The sequence below is a fragment of the Manacus vitellinus genome, unplaced genomic scaffold (assembly GCF_001715985.3).
Source record: "Manacus vitellinus isolate BGI_N305 unplaced genomic scaffold, ASM171598v3 scaffold_10_pilon, whole genome shotgun sequence".
NCBI classification, from domain to species: domain Eukaryota; kingdom Metazoa; phylum Chordata; class Aves; order Passeriformes; family Pipridae; genus Manacus; species Manacus vitellinus.
In genome coordinates, this window is record NW_021938838.1 from 1,924,853 (window position 1) to 1,947,278 (window position 22,426).

The following is a 22,426-nucleotide window of genomic DNA, read 5'->3' on the forward strand; positions in this document are numbered from 1 at the left end:
GTCATTTAAGACTTCTAAATATTTTTTTTTTATATCAGTAAAGTTAGTAGCTATATTTGTTTTGGCGAGAACTCGTTAATCCCATGTAAAAATGTAGATGTGTAAATCTTTGTTCTAAAAGGAATTGCTGCTTAACAGTCTGTAAAGTTCAAGGGCTGTCTTTACTCAACCTTGCCTCTATCTGAAAAGGAAGTAGTTTGTAAGTGGAACTTTTCAGTGTGTTTGCTGTTTTCTCCACCCTCCTTCCCAATTCCATAATCACTGATGGTATTTTTCAGGATTTGGATGTGAAATCACTGCTACTGGAAGCATATGTGAAGGGACAGCAGGAATTGCTTTATGTAGTGCCATTTGTTGCCAAAGTCTTAGAATCCAGTGTCAGGAGCGTGGTAAGTGTCTTTGTGCTGACAGAGTTATTGCTCAAGTGGAAAAATATTGCAGAAAGTAATCAGCTTTTGTCACAAAGTGAAAACTGATTGAATGCCATGGAGAGAAAGAAAAGGGATGCAAAGGCTTAAAGTGAAGGTGTTCTGTTTTGAGGGAAAGTACCATGTATTTTTGCCATATAAATAGTTGGTATTAGCTGAACTGTGCTGTGGTACCCTTCAACAGAGCTTTAGTGAGACATGGAGGGATACCATTGAAGAGGTTCTAGAATATATTTATTTTTTTATTATTTTTTTTTTATTCCACACACTTTGACCCTGGTCAGCTTGTCAGTTCTACTTGGCATAGAACTGATCTCTCAGAAGGATCAGGTCATTGTGTTTCCAGTTTTACACTTAGCTTCCTAATGTAGTTCCAGTTGAAATTAAGTTACTGGACTAATTATTACCAGAATACTAAATTCTACCCTAGTTGCAGCTTGTACAAAGGTTTCCATGGCTGTATGCTTGTGTTCCAAAACCTCCAGTCATAAGCCATCCAGGTGATTCAAGAAGTTTATGTAATACTGTTCTCTTCTTTCTCTTGTAGGTTTTCAGGCCTCCAAACCCATGGACAATGGCCATTATGAATGTTTTAGCTGAGCTACACCAAGAACATGATCTAAAAGTAAACTTCTGGGTTTTTATTCTGTACCTACTGAGTGAGGTTTTCTTGACATACCAGTCAAGAGGGATGTTGGGAAGGACCACTCAGCACTTTTCACTGCTTTAGCATGGGGAGATTGCTTGGGCATTGCTTTATTTGGTAGAACTTGGATGCAACTCTTCTCCTGTGAGGTCAGAGTGCAAGATATTTGTCTGATCCTCAGTCACTGTTGGTCTCTGAAAGGTGTGGGTTAGAATGGGCAGCCTGGGAGTTGAGGGGCCTGGTAGATGTTTTGTGACACGTCCTAAGCTAGAACTGTTTTGCAGTTGAATCTGAAGTTTGAGATCGAGGTGCTCTGCAAGAATCTTGTACTAGACATCAATGAGCTGAAACCTGGAAGTCTCCTGAAAGATAAGGATCGTCTGAAAAACCTGGATGAGCAGCTGTCTGCTCCAAAGAAGGATGTGAAGCAGCCAGAAGAGCTACCACCCATCACAACAACTAGTAAGTACATCTATGAAATCCATAATCACACTGTTGAAGTTCAAATAAGACAGGTTTTGCTATTATGAAGAAAAGTATGAAGCTGCATATGCTATTGTAACATCCTTGAATGCTTGGAAGCACTTGGATAGTTTTGTAATAGAAGTAGGTGTACAGAATTTGGAGATGGGAAGGGAGTGGAAGCTGTCATGAGGGCTAATTCTGCATGTAAGGTGTGTAGCTACTCCTTAGAAGGGAGTGAGGCAGGATGATGTGTTAACATCAGGGGCTAAGCTGTTGCAATAGACAGCTCTGTTAGAATGTGCTGAAGCTACTTTGGAACTAATAGTTGTGCAAGTTGTGAGTTTCGGAGGTTTCATGATGAAACTGCAAAACTTTTGGGTTTTAGTAATTTTCTGGTGTAAATATATATATTTGCATTTACAAGCATTTACTTTCCACTAATGGCTCAATACAAACCTGTTTCTGTTCTCCAGCTGCTTCTACAACTCCAGCTACCAGCACCACTTGTACAGCCACGGTCCCTCCACAGCCCCAGTACAGTTACCACGACATCAACGTGTATTCTTTGGGAGGCTTGGCTCCACATATTACCTTAAATCCTACCGTAAGTTTTAGAGCTGATTTGGTTTGCTAAAAGAGTTTTTACCACCAGATTTGCCACAGGTCTGAGCTGGTGGGAGCAACATTTTGTAAACTGAAGTTATTGCAGTCACTTTTCAAAAGTTATGGGGAGGTTGAGCGCTAATGAGTAATCCAAAGGAGAACTTTAGAGGTGATTAGTAGTTGCATTAGCAACCTAAGATGATCAAGTGGTCTTTAACTGTGACATTAGTATCCACTTCATTTCTGGCAATGTGTCAGTTGGGATAGTTGCTGCTGTGCTCCTTTTGACCAGTCAGTGGCTTAGCTCTTCAGTCAGTCTTTGCATTGTGCTCAGCTTCATCTTGGTAAGGAAAATGATCATTTGTCCCAGTTTCGGATTTATCAAATACTGTAATAGCTGCACATGGAACAAGGGAGAACTGCACCAGCCAGGACAGTGCACTTAGGAGTCGTTCAGAACCTGTGACTGTCTCGGGCAGGTGGGATTCCGGGGCACTTCATTCCCTGACCTTTGCCGCTCCCCGCGCAGATCCCGCTGTTCCAGGCGCACCCGCAGCTGAAGCAGTGCGTGCGGCAGGCCATCGAGCGGGCGGTGCAGGACCTGGTGCACCCCGTGGTGGATCGGTCCATCAAGATCGCCATGACCACCTGCGAGCAGATCGTCAGGAAGGACTTTGCGCTGGACTCGGAGGAGTCGCGGATGCGCGTGGCCGCGCACCACATGATGCGCAACCTGACGGCCGGCATGGCCATGATCACCTGCAGGGAGCCGCTGCTCATGAGCATAGCCACCAACCTGAAAAACAGCTTTGCCACTGCGCTCAGGGTAAGAGCCCCGTCGTCTGAAGGTTATTTCCAGCTCACAGGGCTGCAGGCATCCAGCATTAGCAAGTCAGTTCTCCACGCTGAGGACTTGCTGGTTAATTACATGGCTTAACTAGCGTGGAGATTAATTCACTGCATAAAAGCCTCATGACTCTTGTGGAATTATAGTGAAAAAAGCGTGTTGAAATTACAGCTCATGTCGAACACAAACTGCTAAGGTGGATCTTACTGCATAGCACACAAACTTCCTGACTAGCTTTTTATTTTGCCCCAGTGTTCTCTCAAATTTAGTCACAGAAGAACGTGCGTAAGCAGAAGGAATTCAGGTTTTGTGGAAGACAGTGCTTTGTATTACTGTGTTTGCAAAATGTCAAAGTGTAACTTAGTAGTCAGGTTTTTTTATCCCTGAAGACGTATGACATTAATATAAAACCAGTGGTAATCCGAGGAAGTTTTCTTAAAGGGTTAATTATAGAAAGCATTCTGTTGCAGAAGAAGGGTTGTACAAGACACCTTAAAATTCATGCCTGGCTCATTGTATGAAGTGGGTTAACAGAAGTAGTGTAGTAGGAATTAATGAAAGAGAACTGAAAGGGTAGATCTTAACAGACAGGGAAGTCCAGCTAGATGGGACAGGTTGCCTTTATAGATGTATTCCATTTCTAATGGCAGTTGCTGCTTTGCACCCTAAAAAATAAGTCCGTCTGTTCAGGGTTCTCTTAAAGCAGACTCTGAGAAGGAAAGAAGAAAATGTGTATCAGAAAGGGAACCCACTGAAAAAGGCTTAGGACTGCTGTTTTACACTGTTAGTGCTGTGCCTTTATATCTTCTGATTACAACCTGGGGAGGGGTAAACCTTGTGCTGTGATGTGAGGCTTTCCCTGCATTAGCATCACTGTGCATGCATCCCTCTGAAGCAGGGCTTTATTTCTGTGCCCTGGAGATAGGGAGGTGGAGAAGATGGAGAACTCCTGCTGTTCTGTTCCTTGTTGAAAGTCTTTACTGTCATCTTGCCTACATGTTTTATTCAAAGCTATGCAAAATTAAATTTATTGTTGTATATTCCACGGGAAGGGAGCATGAGCCTAAGAGCATTCCTCTTTATTGCTGGTGTTCTGTACAGACAGTGGTGCAGATTTGAGGGGTAGTAATATACAGGGAAAAACCTACAGCCTTCACTGATTATTGTGGTTTTCAATAGGCAGCCTCCCCACAGCAGAGGGACATGATGGAGCAGGCAGCTGCCCAGTTAGCCCAGGATAACTGTGAGCTTGCCTGCTGCTTTATCCAGAAGACAGCTGTGGAAAAGGCAGGCCCTGAGATGGACAAGAGGCTCGCAACTGTAAGTATGAGACTACTGTCTTTTAAAAGTATTATGTGTGCTCATATACATCCAGACTCAGTGTCTAAAATCCAGTGCTGTGTTTGTATTTTTCCCAGGAGTTTGAGCTCAGAAAACATGCCAGACAAGAGGGCCGTCGGTACTGTGATCCTGTTGTGTTAACTTACCAGGCTGAGAGGATGCCAGAACAAATCAGGTTAAAGGTGAGGACATGAACTCAGCTCTGTGCTGATGCTGCTCTTTTCCCCTTCCTGATAAGAAAAATTGGATGGCACAGCTTCAACTGAGCAATCCTGTATATTGTAGTCTTACCTAACAGTGCAGCTGCTGTTATCTTGATTAGTATGGAAAGACATAACTATATTGTTCCAAAAGGAGTATTCATATAATTTTCCTTAATTCCTTGAAGACATAAGTCCTGTCTCTTGTTCTGTGCTGTTCCTCTCACTGAAGGATGTCTTGTCTGTTTTGTTGTCTTGCCTCCTTTATATTTTCTTCCTTTAAAGGATGTAGCATGTGCTTTCAGCACAGCATTTCTCAGTATTCAGTTGTTTCTGTTTCTTGAGTGTGAGTTTCAGTTTTAGAGGAAAATCCTCCTATTAGGTGTCACAGGAGAGACAGGACCTCAGTGCAGAGCAGCTGAATCCTACTTCTTGATGTCTAGGCCACTCTGTTCAAGAATGTGACTGAGCAGCTGCTTGTTACACAAACTGCCCTCATTTTTAACTGCCCCAGTGCTTGTCAATGAGGTTAATGCCTGTTCTTTTCTCTGCAAAGGTTGGAGGTGTGGACCCAAAACAGCTGGCTGTTTATGAAGAGTTTGCACGCAATGTCCCTGGCTTCTTGCCTACCAATGACTTAACTCAGCCTACAGGATTCTTGGCTCAGCCTATGAAGGTAGAGGTTTCTGAACTAATCAGCTTGAGAGTACTGTAGCCCTTTTGGAGACTGTTGGAGAACTTGTCTTTTGCCAGAAGGACTCATAAGAGTCAGGTGTTTGTATTGTTTGAGAACAGTGGTTGACAGATGCACTGGTTCTAATGACAGAGTAATGGCAACATAAAACTTCCACCCAGTCTGAGGGGTTTTTAACCCAAATTGGGATAAAGTTCTGCAAGTTATGATTACTACATGTAGTTCTAGTAGTAGTGAAACGTTTTATTCAAATTTTGGGTTACTTTTGCAGGAAGATCATGGATGGCAAGCATGAATTTTGAGCAGGTTTTTGTATACATACTTGGTCTTAGGGACTTAAAGCCTTAGTGACAGGACAAGGGGGAATGACTTCAAAGTAACAGAGGGCAGATTTAGATTAGATATTAAGAAGAAATTCCTTGTGAGAGTGATGAGGCACTGGAACAAGTTGCCCAGAGGAGCTGTGGTTGCCCATCCCTGGAAGTGTTCAAGTGGGTGGGGCTTGGAGCAGCCTGGAATAAGGTGAAAGGTGTCCCTGCCCATGGCAATGGGATTGGAACTACATAGCCTTTTAAGTCCCTTCCAACCCAAACCATTCTGTGATTCTGACTGCCAGAATTGGTTGCACTGCTTTACTTGCTCATATTTGTGTGTTTAAAATGCCAGCATAACAAACCACAGTACTGTAGAGGTGTAAATTCTGGGTGCTATAATTCCTGAAGCAGAAGAGCCAGTCAGTATTTGAGTGTGACAAACACAATCCTTGCAAAAATCGCTCATTCTCACTTTCTCTTAAGCAGCAAGCTTGGGCTACAGATGATGTAGCACAAATCTATGACAAATGTATGACAGAACTGGAGCAGCACCTGCAGTCCATTCCACACACCCTGGCCATGAATCCTCAAGTCCAAGCGTTGCGGAGCCTCTTGGAGGCTGTGGTGGTGGCTCGGAACTCCCGCGATGCTATTGCTGCACTCGGGCTGCTGCAGAAGGTGAGTGCTGACAATTCTTCTCTGGAACAACTTGTCTAGAGTTTATTACTCATCTGGCTCGTGGATTGTCTTGCCGGTGACGGTGTTTCTTCATGTATGCTGTGGAACTTGTTTGGTGAACAGTACTGAGGTGCTGTCTTTGGAAATTCGATACATAAATTTGGAAGGGAGCCATGATGTTCACTTGGTGGACTGTACACACAGTGTCCAGGCTCCTGTGGAAAGAAGCTGCTTGCTCATTCCTCTCTTCTGCAGGACAGGGATTAAAACAGAGGGAAGACAAGATGATGTGTTCATTCACATTATGACAGTTCAGTAGGGAAACCAAAAGCTGTGTGTGCAAACAAAACAGAAGTAAAAATCACTACTTCCCATCAGCAGGCAGATGTCCAGCTGCTTCTCGGAAAGCAGGGCTTCAGCACATGTGACATTTGCTTGGGAAGGCAAACATCAGAACCATGAATGCCCTTCTTCATCCTCCTGTCCCTAAGCTTTCATTGCTGAGCATGATGTCATGTAGTGTAGAATATCCCTTTATTCAATTTGGATCAGCTGTCCTGGCTGTGTTGCTTCCCAACTTCTTACCCATCCCCAGCCTACCCACTGGTGGGAGAGGCAAGAGTGGGAAAGAAAAAGCCTTGATGCTGTGTAAGCACTGTTCAGCAATTGGCAAAACTCTGGTGTGTTGTCAACACTCTTTTCAGCACAAATCCAAAGCACAGCACCATATGGGCTACTGTGAAGCAAATTAACTCCATCCCAGCCGGAATTTGTGAGGCTGTACCAGTGGGGAGTGTCACAGTGAGCTCTGTGAGCTGAGCTGGCACCAGTGCCTGTGTAAGTAGTGCAGAGCAAGTGACAGACGTGGAGAAAAATCCATTTGAGAGTAGTGGAAGAATACTGAGCTGTCTGCCTGAGGATCCAAGAACAGTGCCAAAACAAGAGTCACTGAAAGCTGTAGAGAGACTCTGTTCTTCTCTGATAGTGGTTGTACCTGTTAAAGGATCCAGTCCTGACTAGGACTTGACCAAATAAATTGTGCTGCTCCTGCAGGACTCATCTTCCATTTGCTGTAGACTAACACAGAGGCATCTCTTGAGTGCTGCAGCTCTTTCTCTGAGGAACCTGCTCACTTAGTTCTAGCAGGCTCTGGAAGTCTTTTGTCATGTAGTTTTCCATAAGCCATGTGCTGAACTGCTGAGGAAGCACTGACTTAGAGAAGCTGCAGCACCAACTAATGCACTCTGTCATATTATTTGGTGCACATACAAAACTAGTGGGGCATAGAGAGACCTGTAGGTTTGTTTGTGGTAGCACAGCTGTGTACAGTGAACTCGTAGTGCCATAGTAACTGGTCAAATCTCACAAGGTCTTACCAAGGGGACAAGCGCAATTACTAAATTGATTTTTTTTTTTCATGTCTGCCGAGTCTTCTGGTGATAACTCTTGCTGATGTAACATGCAGAAGACTTGGAAGAGGACTTGTTTTTTCCTCTGCTAACAGGTTGCATGTGTTCTAGGCTGTAGAGGGCTTGCTGGATGCCACCAGCGGGGCTGACGCTGACCTCCTGCTCCGCTACCGGGAGTGTCACCTGCTGGTGCTGAAGGCTCTGCAGGACGGCCGCGCCTACGGCTCTCCGTGGTGTAACAAACAGATCACCAGGTCAGTCGTGGGGCAGCAGGGACACTGGTGGAGCTTTGGTCATCTTCTGGGAGTTCCCTTGGTACTCCGAATCACTTGCCTGTTAATGTTTTGCATTGCTGCAATTTAGACAGGCAAAAATTACTGGCTTTTCTTTTTGGTCAAAATTAACTACATCTTCTGATAATGCTGTTTCACCCCAGAACATGATAGGAATCTATAATGGAATTAAGCATTAGATATGCTCTGGGCTTTTTTATTCTCCTCATTTTGCTGTCACAAAATGTGTGACGTGGCATATGCCTGTAGCAGAAGCACTAGTGCTTCAGCTAGGCAGATGTGCCACTTTGTCCTTGGAAGAGAGGCTTCTTATGCTGAATAAACTGAAGCTCTTGAAGGGCTTTTGTGGCCAGTTGTGCAGGGCAACAAGTGCTTGAGTCTGATTGTTGTGAACTCAAACATTACCTTAGAGAATGCTCTGGAAGAGGCTTCTTTTGGAGCTGAGTAGTGAATCACAGTGAAGGGCACAGTTTCTGCAGTGCTGAATCTGACTTGCTTCACTTAAGCTGTGTTGTCGAGGTACACTTTGTAAAAGAAGTCCTTTCCTTCAGGTGCCTGATCGAATGCAGAGATGAGTACAAGTACAACGTGGAAGCTGTGGAGCTGCTGATCCGCAATCACCTCGTTAACATGCAGCAGTATGACCTTCACCTGGCTCAGGTAAAGGGAACCTGCTCTTTTGGAGATGTGGTCAGCCCACTGTGAGATTTGTGGCTGGGCTTTAATTGCCTTTTTTGTGTTGGCAGTCCATGGAGAACGGCCTGAACTACATGGCTGTGGCATTTGCCATGCAGTTGGTGAAGATCCTGTTGGTGGATGAGAGGAGCGTCGCCCACGTAACAGAAGCAGACCTGTTTCACACCATTGAGACACTCATGAGAATTAATGCTCATTCCAGAGGAAACGCCCCAGAGGGGTGAGAGTGTAATACTGTGAAATCTGTTACTTTTTTCTCTGCTCATTTATGATTTGAATGTTATATAGGCAATGTCTCATATCATTCAATCATACAGCTTTAAACTTCCTCTAGAGCTGCAGTCCTATGTTAATTTAAACTGTCACTCTAATGTAAATGTGCTCATCTTAGTCAAAATAGAGGCAACTGCAGCAACATGTCAAGCTGAACGCTCGAGCAGGAAAATCTCTCTATGCACTGTGCTCCAGAATACTGTTGTACTGTAAGAAACTTGTTTGAATTCCTGCTTTATCTCAAATTTAGGCAATATTCTTTTTTATTTCAATTATACATATTATGTTAATTTGTTAATCACAAGCAGTTAATAAGATTGGACAGTCCTTTCTGTTTAGAGCCTACGAAGCAATCCTCCACCAGTCTCACATGGCCTGTGTATCCACCAGCAAGTAACTGGGCAGCAAATGTTGCCACAGCACCTGAAAATACCTCTGGGACTTGCAGGCTCCTGAGGTGGAAGCAGTTTTTGCTGGGTTTGAGAACAACATGGATTGGAGCTTGGAGAACTCTGGATTGCTTACGAGAGCATCCAGCAGCTGGCTGGTGGCAGTGGCTGCCACTGTCAACACAGCTGCCAGTGGGAGGTCCCAAAACAAGAGTCCATTCATCCAGTTGGTGTGGATAGACTGTCTTCACTGTATGGGTTGACTTTCACTGCAGCCAAATTTGGTGCCCCAGTCAGGCTGTTCAGCACTGGCATCTCACTATCTGGGAGCATTTTAGGGCTCCTGAAGTCTGCAGAAGTGAAGCTGTCTCTAGTCCCTGGGGGGTTTTGTTGCAGCACTCTGCTGTACAAATTGGAGTGGAACTTCAAAGCTTGTGTGATTTCAGTGTTCCTTCTTTCATCATAAATGTGTCTGCTTTCATGACTTATTTCTGCTATTCCAGTGAGGACTGAAAGATACAAAGATTTAGTTTAAGAAATAATTTGCTTTCTTTCAGCTCTGTTTGACTGAGCTTCCAGTTCCTTCACCTTCTGGGGGAGGAGGAATTCTAACCCAGCTCTTGCTGTCTCTTGCATTAGATTACCCCAGCTGATGGAAGTGGTCCGATCAAACTATGAAGCAATGATTGACCGAGCTCATGGAGGTCCTAATTTCATGATGCATTCAGGAATTTCCCAAGCTTCTGAGTATGATGACCCACCAGGCCTGAGGGAGAAGGCAGAGTACCTGCTGAGGGAGTGGGTGAACCTCTACCATTCAGCTGCAGCAGGCCGTGACAGTACCAAAGCATTCTCTGCGTTTGTTGGACAGGTAGAGCTTTTGGAAAGAAAGGTGCTTTTTATTCAACATAAGTAGGGTGTGATGCCCTCCATTTTAAAACAGTGTTATAACCTGTGTTAGGCATCCTTTTGAAACTTCCAGGTTTTGACTGTCAAAATTTTGGCTGGTTTTGATGGCAGGGTTCTGTAGAAACTCCTGTCCTCCACCAAATCATGTTCTTCGGATAGTGTAGGAACAAGCTGTCAGTTCAGACCATGAGCTCTGAGATAAGTTTGGTGGGAAAAGAACTGCAGCTGAGATAGCTGTTGGGAATAGTAATGAACCTTGACTAGTGTTGCTCCTTGTGGGTAACAGTAAAAGCTCTGACAGCCTACAGAAGGAAATTGGTAATAGAGATTCAGGTAAATTGTTTCAGATCATGTGGACAAGGGAATCCCTCTTCAAACTCGAATCATTAGTGAGGAAAAACTTGAAACATCATTAGCTGAAGTGCTGCCTAAAATTTAAACAACCTCCAACATGTCACTCTGGGGCACCTTAACAGGTGTGACAAACAGCACAGATCTGCCTTCCAGGTGTGATTGAGAAGGGAGATGCCCTCAGTAGCCCAGCAGGTGTGGTAACAAACTCCCTGTAGATCTGCAGTCATCCTCTTAAAACTGTGTTCCTTGCAGGCAGCTCCTTGACTGCAGCTGCAAGGAAGTCTCTGTCCATTGTGTTCATTTTAAATGTCTGTGTCACTGCCACAGAAATGCTGCAGAATTTGCAGCTACGAATGAAAAGAAGTTCGACCTCCAAAGTGTGGATAAAGATCACGACTGATGCAGTGGGTTTTTTTATGTGACTTTAGTGTCCTTGTGTACTGGCTTGTAGACAGGTTCCTGTTGGTCTGACTTCTACTGCATAGCATTTTTGAATGTTTTTAATAGATATTGTGCTAAACCCACTTTTTAAAGAAATATTTTCACTTATTCGTGTGACCTCACTCTTTTTTACCTTAAATCATGCTTCTAAAACACATTTCAGTGTAGTGTACTCGTAATACTCAATACACTTTTTTGTACACTTCACTGCTTACCTTTTATAAATATTTGATCAGTTTTGAAATAGTAATTTAAATATATTGAGGTGCAGTGTTTATTTATAATTGTTTCCTTACAGGCTTTAACGATGGGTCTTAAAGGGATTTTTGTAATAACTGCATTAAATAAGGTTCTATCCTGAACTTAATTTTGCCTGCTTAAGTGTTGCTTTCTTTTCACTAGTCTTTAGGACAAGAAGCAGCATAGAACTTTGAAGGCAGATACATAAATTCCTTTTTTTTAATTAGGAAAAAACGTTTCTCCAGAAATACTAGAAGTTCTCCACATGATCTCCAAGTTATCAGTTATGCTGTTTTTATAGCTTTATGTCTGTGCAGTAGTTTAGAAATAGGATGTTTTATTCAAAACCCAGAAGTTTCCTGCAGTGTAATTTGTTTCCTTTTGGTGATTTTAATACTGTGGATAACAAATAAAAGGAGGCCTCTGGGGTTTCTTATATATATATATATTATTAAAGCAGCCCCCCAGTACAAAGCAAAAAAAACCCACCCAGTTTTTCTTCATGTAACGTTAATGTAAGGAAAATTCACTCTGCTAAGTAGTGATGGTTCCTGAGGTAGGAGCTGGAATCTGCCCTTCCCAGAACTTGTACTCCCTGTTTGGGCTCCTAAAGGCCCAACAGACTGAGCTGCTGCTGCTGCCTCATGCTGTCCTTCATGCAAGGTTGGGTGCTGGTGGCAGAACTGACACTGATGAAAGGGGCTCCTCAGGCATGCTGATGGCTTAAAATATTTGAGATCCGAAAGATTCCATTTGGCAGTAAATATGTTTACTAAAATTGTGTTGCCACCCCCAAATTGCCTTGCAAATAATTATCCCTCTGGAGAGTATGGTAAAAATTAATGGTGGCAGGCAAGGTGAGCACTTTGTAAAAAGGTTTGTTGTTCTAAGTAAACTGTAAAATGAATTTTCTGTGGTTATGGTGCTGAGGATTTTTCCTTCCCTGCACAGATGCACCAGCAAGGGATCCTGAAAACAGATGACCTGATCACCCGTTTTTTCCGCCTTTGCACCGAAATGTGTGTTGAGATCAGTTACCGTGCTCTGGCAGAGCAGCAGCACAATCCTGCAGCCAACCCCACCATGATTCGAGCCAAGTGCTACCACAACCTGGATGCCTTTGTGCGACTTATTGCACTGCTGGTGAAGCACTCTGGGGAGGCAACCAACACAGTCACAAAGATCAACCTCCTGAACAAGGTTGGGGACCCTTCCTGTGCTCACTGCATTTAACATGTGCTGTTGGCTGTGCCTTTGCTGACAAAGATGTAGACCTTAGTGCAGGCTGCTGCTGGAGTGTCAGATGAGGACTCTGGGTTGGTCCTTCTGAGTAAAGCATCAAGATGCCGAGTGGCTTTCTTGTTCACAAAGATTTTGTCTCAAACCAACCTGAAACTCTTGTTTCAGGCACTTCAAGGCACACCCTTGTACCTTGAAATGAAAAAGCCAACTGCTGTTGTTTTGAGGCATTTGAAGTGTAGTTTAAGGTAGTTTAAGTGATTCCTGAGTGTTTGCCTTGATGTCGTGAGGGCCTTTCCTATGCTCTTATACTACTTGGTTTAAGGCTGGATGGTCTCAAGTAGTTAAAACCTTCTAAAACTGTCCAGTCAGTCACTGTGATTGTGATCCAAGGGACAGGGAGAGCAAAGAATAGTGGTTGGGAGTTGCTGAAGCAAATTGTAATGTTCATTTATGCAGCACTTCCAATAACTAGGATTTTTGGTTCTTGTTATCATCTTCTGATGGTTAAAGTATTATCTATAGATCAACTGGCAAAGTAATTCTTGCTGCCACTAATGAAATGTCTTGATCTCTTTAGGTTCTTGGTATTGTGGTGGGAGTTCTCCTGCAAGACCACGATGTTCGGCAGAGTGAGTTTCAGCAGCTTCCTTACCATCGCATTTTCATCATGTTGCTGTTGGAATTAAATGCTCCCGAGCATGTGCTGGAGACCATCAACTTCCAGACACTCACAGCTTTCTGGTATGTATTTGGGATTGGCCACAATGCTCATCTTTTCTTGGTAGGACCAAGGTTTTTCATGTAAAGGCTGTGACTGTTCTTTTGTGGTGGCTTAATCACCTTTGGAGTAACTGGTTCTCCCGTGGACTGTCCACTTGCTTGATTTAAGGAAAATGACTGGTAAAACCCAAGATGCTCAAATGCCTTTGCTTTTAGGGCTGTGTATGTTTTTCCCTCAATGTTATGAAAAGCAGTCTTATTGCTGTGCACTTCTAACCTGCTCTAACTTTTCTTTCAGTAACACATTTCACATCCTGAGGCCTACAAAAGCTCCAGGTTTTGTTTATGCCTGGCTGGAACTGATCTCCCATCGGATATTTATTGCAAGAATGCTGGCACATACACCACAGCAGAAGGTGTGGCTGCAGTTTATCTCTTCTGAATTAAAAAGCTCACACAGATGCTTATCTGGTGTGGTGCTGTTTCACATCTCTTGAAGTGCACTAGTAGCATGGCTGTTCTGTTTTTGTTGTCTTCCATATTCACAGTAACCTAACTGCATGGAGGAGAGTCTGTGTGTCAATAACTGTGGAACACAGGGTGAATTGAATTTAATGAACATGCCTTTTTCAATGTTCAGAAGAGCTGTAGCCTTCTGGGCCAAATACTGTCAGCTCACTATGGCATGTTGAGTGTTCTGGGAACACCCACAGCTCAGTGATGTGCAGCTGAAGCCCTTGAAATGAGCTGTGCTGCACTCAGGACTAGAGCTGGCAGTAGCTAAGCTCTTCCATCCAGGTTTATATAAAGATCCATCTAGTTATAGTTTTGAAGTTAAGGTAACTGCTCTTTGTTGCATGTTTCCCACCTGCTGTTTTTTTTCTTGACAGGGTTGGCCTATGTATGCCCAGTTATTGATCGATCTGTTCAAGTACTTGGCTCCTTTCCTTAGAAATGTGGAACTCACCAAACCTATGCAAATTCTTTACAAGGTAAAAAAGTGTCATCTAATAGAGGCTACTTCCAACCAAAGTTGTCTGAAAGTAGAGATGTTGTGGTACCAAATAGGATTTGCTTTTACCTTCTGTGTTAGAGTTGAATGTAAATTGGTGTGGGACAGAAGCAGGCAACCTTCCCAGATTAATTTCCTCCTGGTAATGTTAACATGACATAGAATGATGTCTCTGCAAGTTTTTGGGCAGTTTCTTCAACAGTTACACACCTCATGTATTGTATTTTATTTCACAGGGCACTCTGCGTGTGTTGCTGGTCTTGTTGCATGATTTCCCAGAATTTCTTTGTGACTACCACTATGGGTTCTGTGATGTGATCCCACCTAACTGTATTCAGCTAAGAAATCTGATCCTGAGTGCCTTCCCACGGAACATGAGGCTTCCAGACCCTTTCACCCCCAATCTAAAGGTAGAACTTACTTTCAGGAGTTTGATAATTGCTCCAAGTATTCTTTATCCAGTTTTTTTGGCAGACACTGAAATTTTGGGAACAGTTTAAATACTTGATATTGATACTAGAATTAATGCAACCATTCAAAAGTTAAAAAGTAATTTAAAACTTAAGTGAAACAGCATCTGGCAGAACAACAGTTTTTAAAGCAGGTAGGCTTCAATTATATTTTAATGGTCCCTGTTTGACGTGTACCATGCAGAGTAGGAAGCAACCCTTGTCCTGTATGAAGTTTACTGCAGTTGGAGGCATAAATCTTGCCTCTGTGTGGCTTCACTGGCACCAGTAGATACTTGGCTTGCTTGCAGGTTCAGCCTGAAAGGACAGACTTGTGTTATGTGAGAACTGCACTGAGAACCTTGTGCTTGCATGGAGAACCAGAGAGGGCTTGTCTTTCTCCCAAGGGAGACTGACTTGATGGCACCCCTAGATCTGATTGGCACAAGGGGTTGGAGCAAGGGCATCTTTATCATGTCACTGAAAAACAGGCTGCTTGAGCAGCCTTTGTGGCTTTGCTGTTTGACAGTTCAGCCAGTAGTTCTTGTCTCCATTTTGTTCAGCTCATGCTGGGCAGTGTAGTTTGTGCTCCACAGGATGCTGGAGACTGGAGTCCTGGGAACTCATTGTGGAAGAGATGGTGTCCAAGCACTGTGAGACTGTAAATGCTTTTGGATGAGAAACATTTGGAGCCATTTTATCTTGAAAATAATAAGATAAAGCACCATTCTGAAGCAAGCCTCTTGCTTAATGGGGAGAGACTTTGAGAAGTGTTAATGTTACCTCATTAAATTTTTGGGTATATGCCAGTCAACTAATCCTGGACTGATTAGAAGCAAACTTCCTCATGCTGCTAAAGCATTGTCCTGTTATTCTTCCCTGCCTGAGCTGTGCAGGGTGGTGGGAGCGAAGCTGCAGCTCTCAGTAAGTTATCACTGAAGAAGGTTCCTCTTGACTGGTGTGGATGTTTGTACTTTTTTAATCTGCTGGACTGTCTTCAGTGTAGATAGGGAAACCACAAAGGCTGTGACTGAATTTCCCTATGGCCTTCACCCTTGAATTTTTTATCCTCTCAGTTCCTCCAGACATCATGTAATTAGTTTGCATGTTAGAAATCAAGTTTCTTCTGAAGTCTGCAGAAGTCTGCTGTTTTCTTTTCATTGCTGGGAGGAAAAGTGATCAACCCCAGTAGTTAATGTCATGTCATTTACAGATCTGCTTTTGCAATTTGTTCCTTTAGAGATTGTTTGTGGCTCACCTGACTGGGGTTTCTCTCAACAGGTGGACATGCTAAGTGAGATTAATATTGCTCCACGAATACTCACAAATTTCACTGGAGTGATGCCACCTCAGTTCAAGAAAGATTTGGATTCCTATCTCAAAACCCGTTCTCCCGTCACCTTTTTGTCCGACTTGCGCAGCAACCTACAAGTAAGTGTGAGGGGTTTGAGGTTTCTGAGGGTGTTCACTTTAAATAGCACGGGACAGATGATCTCAGTGGCTCAGTCACCCACCACCACAGGAATTTTGTTGATGTGTTGGTCAGCATGTGTTCCAGGCAGTAGAAAAGCCTGTGAAAATGCACACATCTCTGAATAATTCTGCCTCTCCTTAGTAGGATGTTCAAATGTATTGAAGGCTTTTGGAATCTGACTAAATTTTGACTCCAAGTAGATTAATTGATATAGAAATAGATGTATCTGCATGCTAATGCTGTAGGGGTAAAAAAAGGTCAAATTAGCTAAAACCCAGTGCGAGGTTGTGGCTAAAACCACATTTCAGACATCACATGGCTTGGCTTGCAGCAGACTTCAGGTCTGAAGTTGGACTTCCTCAGAGGATTGCTTAGACAGAAACATTCACTTGGTGAGAGGAGGGGTGTTTGGGCCTCTGGCACTGCTGCTGAATTCACATTGCCTTACCTGATTTTTTTCTTTTAGGTATGGAGTAAAAAAAAAAAAGTCTGCTGGGTCTGTTAACACTTTGCTGATGCTTCTGAATATGTATATTCAAATATAGTATTATAATAAGCTGTAATACATGCTTCATAATACATGCTGTATTAGAAAAGGGTAAACACCAAGTTGAATTTGTGGGTGTCCATATAATCAAGAAGAGACTTGGATGCTGTTGTTGTACATGCTGTACCTTCAAGTGCTGAAGGAATATAGATTGTTCATGGTTTTCCTGTCTTTGTTATTAGGTATCAAATGAACCTGGCAACCGCTACAACATCCAGCTGATTAATGCACTGGTGCTCTACGTAGGTACTCAAGCTATTGCACACATCCATAACAAAGGCAGCACACCCTCTATGAGCACCATCACCCACTCAGCTCACATGGATATCTTCCAGAATTTGGCAGTAGACCTGGACACTGAAGGTGAGCTGGAAGCACTGCAGTTCATGCCATGTTACATTTACAGCAAGTGTCACTTTAAAGAGCACATTGAGGTGCTGGAGCGTGTCCAGCAAAGGGCAACAAGGCTCATGAAAGGTCCAGAAATCATGTCTTGTGAGGAGCAGCTGAGGCACCTGGGTTTGTTTAGTCTCAGAGAGGAGGCTTGGGGGGGCCTCATAACCCTCTGCCTGAAAGGGGGTTTTAGTGAGGTGGGGATCACTCTCTTCTACTGTGCCTGCAGTGAGAGGACAAGAGGAAATGGCCCTAAGATGAGAGAGGGGAGATTCAGATTAGATATTAGAAAAAGTATTGTCACTGTTAGGGCAGTCAGGCATTGGAATAGGTTGCCCAAGGGAGGTCATGGAGTCGCCATCCCATGAGGTGTTAAGAGGTGTCTGATCTGGCACTGGGTGATGTGGTTTAGGGGTTACAGTGGGAGTGCTGGGTTGACAGTGGGGCTTGATCTTAAAGGTCTGTTCCAGCCTCAGTGATTCTGTGATTTCATGTAGCTGCTAGTGAATTCACAGTAAGGAATGCTATGTTAGAATAGTATTACTGTCCCATCAGCCTGAGCTGATACAGTTTTTACATATCTTCACTTAGCTTTGTTCCTTGTGCCTCCATAAGACAGACTCACAAATGTTATCTCAAGCACTGTTAGTGGCTTCTTTACTCCTCTTTGGCTGTGTGTGAGGGGAGCTGTGTGTCCTCACCGTTCCTGTCCCGTAGGCCGGTACCTCTTCCTGAACGCCATTGCCAACCAGCTGCGGTACCCCAACAGCCACACCCACTACTTCAGCTGCACCATGCTGTACCTGTTTGCAGAGGCCAACACTGAGGCTATCCAGGAGCAGATCACCAGGTGAGAGGGGAGGCGTTTCACTTGCCAACATACCTGCTTTTTGCTTTTCTTCCTTCTTTTGGGTCTTCGTTCCCAGTCTGGGTCTTTGAGCTCCAACTGTTTTTACTTTTGGATTTCAGGGTTCTCTTGGAACGACTGATTGTAAATAGGCCTCATCCCTGGGGTCTCCTTATTACTTTCATTGAGCTGATAAAAAACCCAGCGTTTAAGTTCTGGAACCATGAGTTTGTTCACTGCGCTCCAGAAATTGAGAAGTGAGTATGACTTTAACCACAGAATCATTAAAATGGGTAGAGCTGAAGCAGTTGCACCTTGAGGTTTTTGGTGCTGTCACAGCAGAAAGGACCATTTGCTGCCACTACCACCGCTTTGCTTCCTTGTGCAGGTTGTTCCAGTCGGTTGCACAGTGCTGCATGGGGCAGAAGCAGGCCCAGCAAGTCATGGAAGGGACTGGTGCCAGTTAGATGAGCTGCATCCTGCATTCTAAGCGTGCCAGCCTGGAGGTCCTGTCCCATCGACTGACTGAAGACTCTGTAAGGCTCCTCCTGACCTTCCCAGCCCCCTCGATTGGGTAGAACACGACAGACCCTGGGTGAAAGTCTTATGTGGGCATGTTCCAAAGTTTGAGACAAATTTTTTGACTTTTGGCCAAAATTCAGAAGATGCTGTGAATATCATTTTAAACTAGTGTAAATACAAGGAACAGAAACATTTTGTCTGGACTTTTGGGTTTGTGCAAATTGTGTAAAAGGCAGGTGGGCAACTGGTGCCTGTCCAGCTTGTAATAAAGGGGCAGCTGCTGATGCCAAGCACTTGTCTGGGGCAGACCTCCTTGTCCTGACATTCCCAGACTCCCAAAGAATATTGAAAAGCCAGTTATAATAAGTAACTTATTTTTCTTTATGTGGATGGGGGACCTTTCAATCACTAAGTTGTTAAAAAAAAGGTGGATGTGTTTGGAATATGGGAATTATATGGAGTATGGGAGGGGTGAGGGAGGGGTTAAGGTTCAGTGTTGCTTTTCCCTCACCCTCATCAGATGCTGATAGACAGCAAGTGGAGTGGCAGTCAGAGAATGCCTCCTTCCTGTTGGATAAAAAACAGGCCCTTCAGGTGAGGGTCAGCTGTTTTCAGTAAATAAACCAGAGACCAGGCCTATAGCTTCTTTATTTTTGTTCTTTTTTTTTTCTTTTTTGACAGTTGTAAATTTTGAAAGATGAGGGGTTCAATCTAGACCTTTTCCCATCCCTACCCTGTGACCACACATACAAGTTTAAGTTTGTAAAAAAATAATTAGAAAAAAAAAAAAAGGAAAAAGAATAAAAACAAAAACCCAAAGGACCAATACAGCCCATTTTGTAAGGATTTTCAATGTTTTGTAAAGTATTGGTCCATGTGTTGTATTTTGTAGCCTTTCTAGTTCTTGGGCTTTAGTTCTCCCACTCTTGTATGTATGCATACTGTAGTTACACATTAAAAGTCATGACATGCAGCACGTGCCACTCTGCTTATTCTCTCCAGTTCCATCCTGGCTAGTTGGTGTCTTTCAAAGTCTGTTCCACCCATCCAAAACCTGCAATTTTCCAGTGTGTTTTGGGCACTGCCTCTTGAAAGCAACTGGGTTTGTTTCTCTAGTGTGAGGTCAGTGGGGAGATGGAATGTCTAGACAGGGCCTTGCTTTGAAGTGCAAAAGAAGGGAGTGTTATGTGGAAATAGAAATGTCTTAGTTGCAGCTTCATGAGCAGTTTGGCTCAGACAGAAGACTGCAGTGGAGGGGTACAGAGTGTAGAGAGCCCATCAGCTTCATTTCTAGTGCCTTGCACCCTGCTGTGGTTCTCCCTGCAGCCCAAGGCTGGGCTTGGCTGTGGGAAGGGTAGGCAGCTCCAGTGTTGCTAATGCTGCAGAATCCCTTAGCCTGTGCCTTACAGCCTGGCAGATGCTGGGAAATTGGGCTCCACTGCTTTCTTTTATCATAACATTACTGGTTTGTTAAACCTAGTTGGCTGCTGTGGTATGGGCAGAGAGGAGGTCAGGATTTTCTAATCACGTTTAAGGGGTTCTCTATTGGTTTTTGCATTTCCTGCATGGAGCAAAACCCAGCTCCAAGGGGCTGTGCCAATGTGCCAGTGGACAGCAGCTGACAGGGAATTCTCTACCTGTTTCTGTTCTGGGCAGTCTTTTTTCAGTCACATGTATGTCAAGGACTAGACTGTGGGCAGGTCCTACAATTCCCTGGTGTTTCTGTAGCAGCTCACCAGTTGTGCTGAAACTGAGCCTTTTGAAGTTGGAATTTTTTGGTTCTGCTGTTGCAACTTCAGCTTACTCCTCCTCCTGTGGGGTTAGGATACAGAGAATTACCAGCAACCAGTTTTTCTTTATCTGGTCCAGATGCCATGGGATTTTTTTCCTTCCATTTGACTGTAGCAAAACCATCTGCAGAGCTTATTGCCTTGTCCTGATGGCTCAGATGTGTCTCTGGTTCTGTACTAATGCTGCTGTACAAGGCTGGTGTTGCAGAGACTGGAAGGTGGACAAGACTCAGCCAAGATCCCAGTAACACAAGATGGGCTGGTAGGATGGAGGCCACTGCACTCACATCCTCCCTTTGTTGCTGAATTTTAGGAACACTCTGAACATGGACAAAGAGTCAGGTTTAGAAAGGAGACATTGTTTATTCTGCACAGGGTGCAAGGTGGAAGTTTTTCCCCAAATCAAGCACACCAAGGAATAAAAAAATGAGAGAATTTAGGCACCAAAGTTTACATAACCCCACCTATCTAATACATAGTTACCTCCTACCTAATGCAGAGTCATTTAGCTTGTGCAACCCTTATGCAGTCCTTGTTACTGTGCCTGTGGGGACCTTTTCAGAGGTCTCTGGTGGTCATTTGGGGAGCTGCCCCCGTCTCAGTTTCAAGCAAAGTTCAGCTCAGGCTGCACAGAACCCAAGGTTTAGTGCCAAAGGTGATCTGCAGCTGCAGCTCCATGTCTTCTAAACAACTGCCAAGCAGGGCATAAAATACCAAAGCTTTCCATAAGGATAAAGCAACACCTGATAACATCTCTTTGTATTCAAAAGAGGGGTTAAAGGTGAGAATAATACCATCAGCTTCCATCTGCAACAGAGATCAAAGGAAGGGACAGAGAATTCTACTTAAAGATATAAAGAATTCTGCTTGAAGATATCAATTCCCTCCCTTGGAAGCTTTTGAAATATTTTATTAAACACTTGCACATTCTTTTGGCTACTATTGTTCCCAGTTATATTTAAATCTTGGAGGTAGGTGTTTCATGATTCTCCACATTTGATATACAATCCCAGCACTGAAATAAAAAGCAGACAGGTTAGTTTTAAAGACAGTTATGAGATGTACCATTTTATTAAAAATTCCTGATGCTGTTGGAACCCATCCAAATAAAATATTCCACCAATGGTGATTTCTATCTTTCTTCACTCTTTCCATTACCTGATGGATTTCTTTGCTGTCATGAGAGACAGTAATCAAAGTCTTTCTACTACTCTGTTTAGCTTCTTTTAACAGCCTTTGCAAATTTTTATGTTGTAGCAATTTCTTTACTAGCATAAGGCTTATACCCACAGAGGTGAGTTGTAGAGTTAATTAAGCTATAATTTGTTTTTAATAGTTGGAAGGAAGTTACTGGGGCTGAGTAGTTAAAAATCACAGCCTCTGATTTGGGTAAGTTTACAAACACAAAAATTAGAGTGTGATTTAACTGATTATCCATTTCTGTGTATTCCCAAGGAATACTAAAGCATACACACCCTTTAGCTGAGTATACAAATACTGGTTTTATATTAATCTCTGGCCGAATTTCAAAGTTACAGATATGCTGTTCCATGTCTAGGCAGGTATCTTGAGTTCAGTTGTATTTCCTTCACAGACAAACCCTTGTGCTATACAGGTGCTGACATTTGTCATCTGTTCCTTTCTCTGTTCTGTTGGATGCACTGTGGTTCCATTACTGATCATGCCTAGAGCAATAATAGGATGAATATCATAGTCTTTAGTTTTAAGTATAGTCAATATTAAATAGTATTTGTTGTTTCCCTACCTCCTTAATTACGTGTGGGTTGGTTTCCCAGGCTTGAGGGGGTTTGGGAGGTGTTAAAGGTTTTCTTTTTACCTTTACTTGTATCCAATGGCCTTCTGCTACTACCTCATCTCCTATGGCTCAGCAGTGATATTTACCTTCCTCCTCCTCCTTATGCATCAAAGGAAATTCTAGAGAGTATATATTGTTGGATTCCCATCTAGTTGCAACAGTAATAATTTCAATTCTCTTCCATCCTCGTTAAACCATTGTACAATTGATTTCTTGTTACAGTATTTGACTGGACAAGAAAGAACAAAAGGATTATCTATGTGAGTTTCCTATTCAGAAGGATTAAGGCAATTCAGGAAAACATGTCACAGTAAGGGGCTTAATCAATGTAAAATTATACCAACATTATACCAAGTTTGACATCTGACACTGTCTCAACAGTCCTGGTTTGTGC

The 22,426-nt window shown here is 43.3% G+C and overlaps 1 protein-coding gene across 4 annotated transcripts in view; it reads left to right on the forward strand.

Moving 5' to 3' along the window:
- CNOT1 (CCR4-NOT transcription complex subunit 1) overlaps positions 1–19,402 on the forward strand; it is a 48,693-nt gene extending 29,291 nt beyond the window's left edge. For all 4 annotated transcript variants that reach the window (XM_029965578.1, XM_029965580.1, XM_029965579.1 and 1 more), the window contains exons 26-48: positions 279–389; positions 976–1,053; positions 1,359–1,536; positions 2,013–2,143; positions 2,672–2,968; positions 4,169–4,309; positions 4,408–4,512; positions 5,087–5,206; positions 6,025–6,216; positions 7,737–7,879; positions 8,470–8,578; positions 8,665–8,834; positions 9,916–10,147; positions 12,172–12,420; positions 13,040–13,203; positions 13,481–13,598; positions 14,073–14,174; positions 14,431–14,604; positions 15,925–16,074; positions 16,847–17,027; positions 17,775–17,907; positions 18,027–18,161; positions 18,293–19,402. In XM_029965578.1, coding sequence (XP_029821438.1) covers positions 279–389; positions 976–1,053; positions 1,359–1,536; positions 2,013–2,143; positions 2,672–2,968; positions 4,169–4,309; positions 4,408–4,512; positions 5,087–5,206; positions 6,025–6,216; positions 7,737–7,879; positions 8,470–8,578; positions 8,665–8,834; positions 9,916–10,147; positions 12,172–12,420; positions 13,040–13,203; positions 13,481–13,598; positions 14,073–14,174; positions 14,431–14,604; positions 15,925–16,074; positions 16,847–17,027; positions 17,775–17,907; positions 18,027–18,161; positions 18,293–18,371 — 3,492 coding nt within the window. In that variant the 3' untranslated portion in view covers positions 18,372–19,402. The remainder of the gene's footprint in view (positions 1–278; positions 390–975; positions 1,054–1,358; positions 1,537–2,012; positions 2,144–2,671; positions 2,969–4,168; positions 4,310–4,407; positions 4,513–5,086; positions 5,207–6,024; positions 6,217–7,736; positions 7,880–8,469; positions 8,579–8,664; positions 8,835–9,915; positions 10,148–12,171; positions 12,421–13,039; positions 13,204–13,480; positions 13,599–14,072; positions 14,175–14,430; positions 14,605–15,924; positions 16,075–16,846; positions 17,028–17,774; positions 17,908–18,026; positions 18,162–18,292) is intronic.
- Positions 19,403–22,426: the final 3,024 nt, after the last annotated feature.